Source organism: Panthera uncia (assembly GCF_023721935.1).
Source record: "Panthera uncia isolate 11264 chromosome C1 unlocalized genomic scaffold, Puncia_PCG_1.0 HiC_scaffold_4, whole genome shotgun sequence".
NCBI classification, from domain to species: domain Eukaryota; kingdom Metazoa; phylum Chordata; class Mammalia; order Carnivora; family Felidae; genus Panthera; species Panthera uncia.
Genome location: NW_026057585.1, coordinates 91288679 through 91298577, shown reverse-complemented (window position 1 = coordinate 91298577; position 9899 = coordinate 91288679). Strand labels below are relative to the sequence as shown.

Sequence of the window (9899 nt, the reverse complement as noted above, 5' to 3'; positions counted from 1 at the left end):
AGGCTAATGTTTATATGGGGGCGATGGGATGGGTGGCGAGTTTCCTAATTTTCTTAGATGGAAGGTAAGGTCTCGAGTGGGAACCTGACAGGCAACCTGAAGAGAATCGGGTCTCCTAATTCCCTGGCGGGTCCCAGATGCCCTGCGATCCACAACCTCCTCAACCCGGGAGAACCTGTCTCCACAGTCAGAAAGCAGCCGTCCTCACACACCACCCCCTTCACGGGGTCCCTCTTGCCATCACCCCTGTACCCTATGTGGACCCTCCCCTGAAAGAGGGTGAGTTTGGGAGAGTCCACGGGCACCCGCCTAGACTCCCCCCTTCTCCCGCTCCCGTCCCTGTGTGTTCGCCAGGTCGATGGGGCTGATGAACCATTAAGTCCCATCTGAGCCCTGCCGGCTGCGGAGAAGGCCAAGACCCGCCCCCGAGGCCCAGTGCCCTTGACTCGGGCTCAGGGGGTGGGCAGCGAAAAGACTGAGGAGAGTGAGCCCAGGGTGAGGGGATTGTGTTGGGAGCATGGAGGGAAGGGTCACGGAGAGGCTGTGCTCATGCCCCAGCCCCTGGGACCCCAGCCCCACTCGCCCCCACCAGAGGCTGCCAGCCCCTGGGGTGAGGACCTATCTCTGAAGAGGTCAGACGCCCACTCTCATCCTTGACAGTCCTGACCCTGTCGGGTGGGTGGGTTCTGGCCTCTGGACTCCGAGCTGCTCTCCAAAGAGTTGCCATGAGGTCTGAAGAAGCCACAGGCTTTTGAAGGCCTCGGTTACTTCGTCTGGGGAAGGGGCCTCATAGCTCGCCTTACACATCTCTGCAGGGCTCTGGATTGGGAGGGTCACCTGAGTTCATGCCAGGAGGAAGGAAAAGAAGGAGAAAGGGAAGACGAGGCTTAGGGGAGCCGGGGTCCTGATTCTGGAGTGCTGGGCGGGTGCAAAGCCCGCTGCACACAGACCCCACCTTATCCCCCCTGCCACCCTCCACCAGCAAGGCTCCCCTCCTGGCCCGGCGGCCTCATTCCTATAAGGGGTGTCACCACCAGGGGCCTGGGCCCTGCAGGTCAGCTCACAAGGACCTGCCTTGCCATCGTCTCCCTGGACTGAGTGGGACACCCGTGCCCCCATGCCCCCACCCAGCTGTCTGCCCTGCCTTTCCCCACTCTCTCTCCTGGAGAGCCGGACAGCCACTGTCACCTCCCCCAGAAGCTTTCCTGGACTACCACACTGGCTGAGTCCCCTCCCCTGGGCTCCCAGAGCCCCCTGAGAGCTGCCTCTGTCATGCCCCTCACCACGTCATAGCAGAGATGCTGTGCTCTCAGCTGCCTCCCCCCACCAGCCCCAGACACTCTCCTGCCGAGGACAGGGACCATGGCTCTTCCTCCTCTGAAATCCTGGGGCCACAGTCACCATCCATGCATGTTTGTTGAATGAGTAAGTGGACACACCAGGGAGCCAGCACCAAGTTCTTTAAGCTGAGTTTACAGAGATGAGCCTCACCCCTGCCTGTCTGGGTTGCCAGCACCGATGGTGACTTCCCGTTTGCTGTATGGGCCAAGCAGGGAAGGGGGGATGGTCACAGACAGCTGAGAGCTACCAGAGTCAAAGAAGGTTGCCTGCGACGCTATCTGGAAGCATTGGCCATGGGTGTTGGTGTCGTAGGATCTCCAAGGGTCTCCAAGTCAGGAGCATAGCAGGCCTGCCATGGGGAAGCCGGACAGACCCAGAGTCCTTCTCTAACCTTTGTGTCAGAAGATGGGGGCATCCCCATCTGATGGGATGCGCACTTTCCCGTCCGAGGGAAGCCCCCGTCGGATGGGAGAGACATAGCTAGTTCGTTCATTCATTCATTCGTTCATTCGTTCATTCATTCATTCATTCATTCATTCATCGGACAGGCACAAGGTGTCCCTTAGAGCCAGGCCATGGGGATATCCCAGAGGCAAACGAAGCCCTGCCCAGCTGCCTGGAGCTCTCAGCCAGGGGAGATCCCGTAGGTCAGAACCTAACCAGGAGAAATCACCAACCGTCTTACCCACAAGGGCAAGCAGACCGAGTAAACTGAAGATCTCGGTGCCTTGCGGGGATCTTAAGGGAGCAAAGGCCTGTCTGGGGCCCGCCTGGCATCGTCCCACCCCCGCCCCCCCCACCACACACAGACACACGCATCTGCGGGGTCCGTCCTCCGAGCAACCCCCCCACCCGCCACGCCTGCTGCTCGGGCCGCACTGATGGTCTCTCCCCTGCAGGTGATGAGCATTCTGAGCAACCCCAGCGCCGTGCCACCGCAGCCGCAGGCCGACTTCTCCATCTCCCCGCTGCACGGCGGTCTGGACTCGGCCACCTCCATCTCGGCCAGCTGCAGCCAGCGGGCCGACTCTATCAAGCCGGGAGACAGCCTGCCCACCTCCCAGTCCTACTGCCCGCCCACCTACAGCACCACCGGCTACAGCGTGGACCCCGTGGCTGGCTACCAGTACGGCCAGTACAGCCAGAGTGAGTGCCCGGCGCCCTAGACCTCCTCTTCCCCCTCCCTGCCCCGCTCCGAGGCCGTTCTGTTTATTTGCAGAGAGCTGCAAGGTGGTGTTGGGGTGGGGGCGCCCATTCCACGGGCGAGGAAATTGAGGTCCGGACGGGATGGACCGTTGTCCTCAGGTGACGCTGAGCCAGGCCCCTGCACTCACGCGACTTTCGTGGCCTTCGAGCAGTGTCGCCCCGTAGAAACGTTAATAGGAGCCACACGTGGCGTTTAAAATTTCCCAGTAGCCGCAGATTAAAACGTCAGAAGAAACGAGCGCGGCTGTTCCTCCCGGCATATTTTGTTTGACCCAGCACATCTGAAGTGATGATCATTTTGCCACATAAGCCGTACAGAGTTATGAATGGGATGTTTCACGTTCTTTTTCTTCACGCTGCGTCTTTGAAATCCAGCCCGTGTGAATTCAGACACCAAGTTTTCATTGGAAAACTGTTTGGTCTGTCTTTAAATTTCATAAAATCACAACGGAGAAGCAGATTGTTCCCAGTATGCTATAAAGTTTCCCAACCACGAGGCTAAATCACATTGCAGTTTTAACGTTTACGTTAGATCAAATTAAATTACGGTGTAAAATTCGGTCCCTCAGTTGCCTGTGGCCACATTTCAGGGGCTCGATGGCCACATGAAGCTGGTGTGATGCTAGAGACCCTGCCCCTTTCTGCCCCCTGGGTAGGGGGGACAGCTGTATTTTGATCTGTCTCCTGTACCCCCCACCCCGTCCTCAGCCCCGACTGCCCCCCTACTCGGAGCTGGTCTCACATGCCCGCCCCAGCCACCGTCCCCCCCGCCGGCATCTTGCCCGGAGGCGGTGGGCACCAGACCTTCGGACCGAAGGCTGCAGAAGGCAGGCCCGGTCGCCGCCCCCAGCTGCCAGATGGGGCAGTGGCAGGGCAAGCGGAGAGGACAGAGAGCCGAGGTCACCGGGCTCCCCTCCTGCCCCCCTCCCGGCCAAGGCCTCACCTGCTGGTGTCAAACTAATCAGAAGGGCGTGTGGTGAGAGGCTGAGGTCCCAGCCCGAGGGCACCCCCGCCCGGCCTCACTGACCTCTGCTTCCTCCCCACACGGCCTTGGCCTCCACAGCTAAATGAGGGCCAGCTGTGCCCGTCTCCACCTCCTGGCTGTGTTCAGGGCCCCTGCCCCATGTACGTGTGTGTTCGATATGTGTATGTGCATGTATGTATGCGTGTGAGCGTGAAAACACGCCTCATAGATACGTGTGATGTGTGCGTGTGTGTATCGTGTATTTCAGCATACGTGTGTTCGTGCAGGCATGTTTTTGTGTGTAGATGTGCGTTTGTGTGTGTGAATGTGTGAGTGTATGTATACGTGACTATTCGCATATCTGAATTTTTTTTTAATTTTTTTTAATGTTTATTTTTGAGACAGAGAGAGACAGAGCATGAACGGGGGAGGGTCAGAGAGAGAGGGAGACACAGAATCCGAAACAGGCTCCAGGCTCTGAGCGGTCAGCACGGAGCCCGACGCGGGGCTCGAACCCACGAACTGTGAGATCATGACCTAAGTTGAAGTTGGACTCTCAGCCCACTGAGCCACTGAGGCGCCCCGATGGCTCAACTTTTAATGTTTATTTTTTGAGATAGAGAGAGAGAGAAAGAGAGCAAGTCGGGGCAGGGCAGATAGAGAAGGAGACACAGAATGTGAAGCAGGCTCCAGGCTCTGAGCTGTCAGCACAGAGCCCGATGTGGGGCTCAAACTCACGAACCATGAGATCATGACCTGAGCAGAAGCCAGGCGCTTAACCGACTGAGCACCCAGGCGCCCCCCTGCTTTTTAAATAAAAATTGTTTAATGTTTATTTTTCTTTAAAAAAATTTTTTTTTAACGTTTATTTATTTTTGAGACAGAGAGAGACAGAGCATGAACGGGGGAGGGTCAGAGAGAGGGAGACACAGAATCGGAAACAGGCTCCAGGCTCTGAGCTGTCAGCACAGAGCCCGACGTGGGGCTCGAACTCACGGACTGCGGGATCGTGACCTGAGCCGAAGTCGGCCACTTAACCGACCGAGCCACCAGGCGCCCCTCGCATATCTGACTTTCAGTGAGCATATTGTGTCCGCACGGTGTGCGTGTGACTTTGTGTGTGAGTGCACAGGTGCACACATTTGGTCACGTGGGTATGTGTGTCCGTAAGACGCACACGTGGGTTTCAGTGCACATTCAGGTGTGTCCGTGTGACCGAGCGTCCACGTGTCTGTCTGTGTATTTGCACATGTGATGCTGTGTCACCTCATGGCATGTGCACCAAACAGGTGCTCACGTGTATAGACGTGTGCGAGAGTGTGCAGGGGTGTGTGGTTATCCGTGTGTGCAACGCGTGTGCATCCAGACGTGCACAGAGGCTTGAATGTGTCCGTGGGTGTGTGTATATTTGGAGCACGGACACGTACACTGTGTGTGCAGTGTGTAAACACGGGTGCGTGCACGCTAAGGTGTGGCTGTGTGTCCCTGTGCATCCGGGCGGGTATGCGCGTGGCCTGCGTGTGCAGCTGCACCCGTGTGGGTTTGTGTGCACGAGGAGGGAGTGCGAGAGGGGGTGGAACCCATGCGCAGGGACGGCGGAGAGCGGGGCGCGCACATGCGTGCGAGTGTTTCCAGAGGGGCCCGAGGCGAGCCCCGGCCCCGGCCCACGTTCCCAGGCAGAGCGGACACACATGCTCTTGATAAAGAGTTTAGAGCCGCTCCGCGGAGGCAGCAGCCCCGGCCTGGGGCAGGCGTTAGTCACCCCCGGAGCCCCGTGCCCTGCTGCAGGGGGCCTGCCCAAGTCGGAAATAAAATTAACCCCAGAGTCAGCATGGGGGCCACCGGGGAGGGGGGATCAAAAGGGAAAGGGCCCAGGAGGCGAGAAGGGAAGAGGCCGGCCAGAGCCATTTCCCCTCCCCTCCACTCTCCCCACTCGCCCCATCCAGCTCCAGCCCCTGCCCCCCTCCCCTCCCAACCCCAGATCCTCCCGAGCCGTATTTTCCAACCCTACCCAGAGGGAATCCCAGGGCAGACCCCACCCCACCCCACCAAGATTCCAGGTCTGGGCTGGGAGGGGCCTGAGGGAGTGTTGGCCCCACCATCACTAAGTCTGCCACCAAGTCACCCTGCCTCTCTGAGACTCAGTTTTGCCATCCGGGAAATGGGAGTCCAGGGATTAGACCCCCAACGTTTTTCCATTGTGCCGTCTTCCTCACCTTTGACATTCTGGGACAGTCAGGGACAGGGACCCGTCGTGTTCCCACTGACGGCCTGCCCCGTGTTTACGGGTAACCGAATACGCCTATGGCGGGGCTCCCAGTCCACGTGCAAGAGTGTGCACGTCCCAAACAGCCCCTGTGTATGCCCAGGTCCACCTGTCACCTGCTCACATCTGTCCCACGCAGGAGTTTAGCCCACCAGGCACTGGGCAGATCGCGTTTTCATTTCCTGCCGTGTTCAAAACCCTACCCAGAGTAGGTGTCATGTGTCCTCAGGCTATAGACGCAAGAGCCAAGGACTTTCCCAAGGTCACACAGTAGGTGAATGGCGAACTCCAGGTCCCCTGAACTTCCAACCCGGTTCTCTTTTGGCCAGACCACAAACTTGTGTTATCAGTAGTGACACCACTCCTCGACCCGCCTTTGTGTAGATTCACGTTTGTGACTTTATATGTACCTGGCTTCGAGGTATAATTACGCAAAATAGACGCGTGTAAAGGAAGGATAGGTAACCCTTTAGTGAGCATCTACTATGGGGTCTGGCACTCACGGCTGCTTTGTATGGCGTGCAGACAGGCGAGGAAATGGATCCCAGAGAGGGTATTTGCCTGAGATCCGGCATCGATGCGAACACTGCCACACCTACGGCCCTGACCTCAGAGAGCCTCCCTTGCAGGTGTAGGTGTGCGTGGAGGGTGCACGTGGCTAAACTCTTCAGCCAGAGAGTCCACTCCTCTCCCTGGGCCTCTTGTCTTCCCAGGGACACCTCCACACTTTTTCTCGTTCCCAGCCATTATCTGTCCATCTGTCTGTCTCTCCTGTCCCTGGAGGGGGTGGGGGCAGGGGGCAGGGACGGGGCACACGGCAGATTAATATGGCCCTGGTGTTCCCAGAGGCCAGGGCCGTACTAATGATGGGGCTGATAGGACGCAGAAGTGTGAAAAGAATTTTAATAGATCTGACAAGTCTAATAAGAATTTGTGTCTAGAAGGGTCCTCCTCTGGGGCCGCGGGCTGACGAGGCGCTGACGGCTGAGATTTGTTTACTGGTTGGCATCTCCTGCCAACTCCCGATTAATCTAATTTGAGACGTTCAGAGCCCAGGCGCGGGCACAAGGCAGAGGAGAGGGGACGCGGAGAGACAGAGGGACAGGGAGGGCCGCTGACAGAGGCTGTAATGAGAAATGTCACAGCCCCACCCTCGCCGGCCCCTCGCTCGACCCCAGGGAGAGGCGGGCTCTGCGCACGGAGGGTGCCCTTGAAGTTGGCTGGTCATGAGTAAAGTTGGGCTTCTTGGGGTCAAATCGCCCACCTTGGCAGGGCCTGGGGAAAGTCCTGTGGGCTGAACCCTGGCTGGCAGCCAGGAGAGGCGAAAAAGGAGGACACAGAGTGACCAGAGGCACAAGCAGGACAAATTCGGGTTCCTCCGTCTCACATGCAGTGCCTGACCGTGAGTCAGCAATCTTTCTGTGCCTCAGTCTCCACCTTTGTAAAATGGGAACAGCTGTGCCTAAACCATGGGGTTGGTGAGAAATTAAAGGACACCGTGTCCGCCTCGCCCCGTGGTAAGCGTTCCGCATGTGAGGGATCGAGCATCGTTGTTCTGACTGTTCTCCAGAGCCGGGCCTTCCCACCCCACCCCCCGGGGACAGCCGCACCGGCCGGCACAGAGTGTGATGTCAGGTGGAATAAGGGGGAACAGGCAGAGGCGTTCGGTGAGTCAGGAGAGGTCGCCTGACTCGGCCGTGTGCCCTGGGAAGCCACCCACACTTCCTGGAGTCGAAACTGGGGCCCACGCAGGATTTGGGGTGTCGAGTGCTCCGTACCCTCTAAAGCGCACACACCCAGGACGCTGCGGGCGAAGCGCGTGGGGGTGGTTCGGAGCTGGCAACAGACCGCCTGGGTCCACAGCCTGAGGGCCATGTGACCTTCCCAGTTACACAGTCTCTTAGGGCAGGGCCTTGGCTCCCCCGCCTGTAAAATGGGACAGCGGAACTAGCAGCCTGGCAGTGGTGAGCGTGAAGCGAGATCGCGCATGCGTGAGGGGCATAGAGCACGGTGGGCGGAGAATGAGCTCGGTCGGTGGGTAGCTCCTCCCTCTCTTCCTGTAGCTCCTCCCCCTCTTCCTGGTGTGGCTCTACAGACGAGCTTCCTCAAGGTCAGTCAGGCCCTGGGGCCCAGATAAGACTTGCTCCAAGGAGCAGAGACGAGATGCCTGAGTTGCAGGCTGCCCCTGAGGCCAGAGATCCAGATTTGAAGTTTCTTCCACCTGCCCCTCGCCCCCACCGTGGAGTGAGGGGTAAGACAGGTTACCACCCCTTCTGTGTTACCAGCTGGGAGCCTGGAGGCTGAGTGATGTCAGGGACAGCACCCAGGGCCTCAGTTCAGGCCCTAGAGCCTGGAAGCTAAGGAACACAGAGCCCAGACACTCCAGAAACCCCAGGACATTTGCATATCCTTTAGGAATCGGTACAGTCCCTGAGCCTTCTGTGCCCAGCATCTCAAAGCACATCATCTCATTTGATCTTCATAACAGCCCTTGAGGAGGCTGGGATCTGCTCCCCCCATTTTACAGACCGCGAGACAGGCCTGGAGAGGCAACATGATTTGCCCAAAGCCACATGCACCGGAGATAGTTGGGACTCCAGATTGCCCCATTCACTGTTCCTTTCCTTCTTGCCTCTATCAAAGGTCACACCTGCTCCCTAAATCCCAGTCCTGTGAGAGCCCAAGGCCTCTGAGCTCACCATGTACCAGGCACAGTGCTAACCTCTTTGTATGCATTTTCTCACTTTCTCCCCACAATTCTTCCACCAAGGCGCTGTCGTTATCCCCATCTTTACAGACAAGGAAACTGAGGCTTGTATAGGTGAGATGGTTGGTACGCCCCAGATCACACACTAAAAGTTGGCAGGTGCAGGATTTGAACCCCTAAAGAATATGGTCTCAGTTATTGATACTTCCCAACTCAGCTCCCTGGGCCTTGTCTCTGGCTGTGCCCACACCTGGCTCTACCCACCTGCCGTAGGCAGGGACCCTCGACTTTGGGGAGGCATGTGGAGCGCTATAGGGCCCCTCAGCGGGCAGGTGACAAGGAGAGTATCGGGTCAGGCCTCGTGAGTCCAGGGCAGTAGTCGTTACATTTCCTCTCGCCTTGGCCTCGGCCATGGATTCCAGGTTGGGAGGTAGCATCTCTGTGCCTCAAGAGGCCTCGGTCCCATGCCAGTCACATCATTTGGTCAGAGCTGATCTCTGCTGTAGCCTCAGGCGGACACAGCAGCGTCGAGACAGAACGCGTGCACACACAGACCTAGCAGTCACGCCTGCGCACACACGTACACCGACACGCGTACCTGGCTTAGGTGCAACTCACCTGGACACGGTTACCTGGGCATGCGTGGGCATTCCCCCTGCTCTACTCACACAGGTACATACAGCTCATCCACATCTGTCCACATGTACATGCGTGAGCATTGTTCATGGGTGAACATTCATGTTAGTGCCTGTTACTATGCAGAGATTGTTGTTTCCGCTGTTCACACACACACACAAGCACACCCCCTCTGACACTCATCCCTCTGGGTGGCTAGAACTTCAAGGCTAAAGGTCTCAGCTGCCAGCATATCAAGGTTCTGGCTTCTTGTTCTGCATGGATCTCTTGGCTCAACTTTGAGTAAGGGATGTAAGGGATGTTGCTGTGTCTCACCCATGAGCTGGGCTCAGGCTCCAGAGAAAAAAGAAGGATCTTTTCCTCATTACTACCCAGGCTCCGTGGGATTCACCGGACATCCCCCATAGCAGGCATATGTACAGGTGTATTGGAAAGGGAACTAATTCTTCTCTCAACAATGTGGAATCTTTTGTACTTTCCTACAGAACCTGTGAGAGAACTGGGCAAATAAAAGTGTTAAGTAAATATTTGCTTAATGGTTAGAGAGGAGGTAAGAGAATGAGCTTCATGAAGAGATGGATGGATGGGTAGAAGGATGGATGGATGGATGGATGGATGGATGGATGGATGGATGAGCAGGTGTATAGATGGACAGAAGGGTGGACAGATGGATGGATGGGTGGGTGGATGGATGGATGGATGGATGGATGGATGGAAGGATGGATGGATGGATGGATGGAAGAACAGGTGGATAGATGGACAGAAGGGTGGGTGGATGG

The 9899-nt window shown here is 57.3% G+C and overlaps 1 protein-coding gene across 1 annotated transcript in view; it reads left to right on the top strand.

Annotated features, from left to right (window-relative positions):
* Nucleotides 1-9899, top strand: part of PAX7 (paired box 7) — a 154187-nt gene that overhangs the window by 137025 nt on the left and 7263 nt on the right. Inside the window, exon 7 of the mRNA XM_049618914.1 lies at nt 2241-2487. Within this exon, the coding sequence (XP_049474871.1) occupies nt 2241-2487 (247 nt within the window). The remainder of the gene's footprint in view (nt 1-2240; nt 2488-9899) is intronic.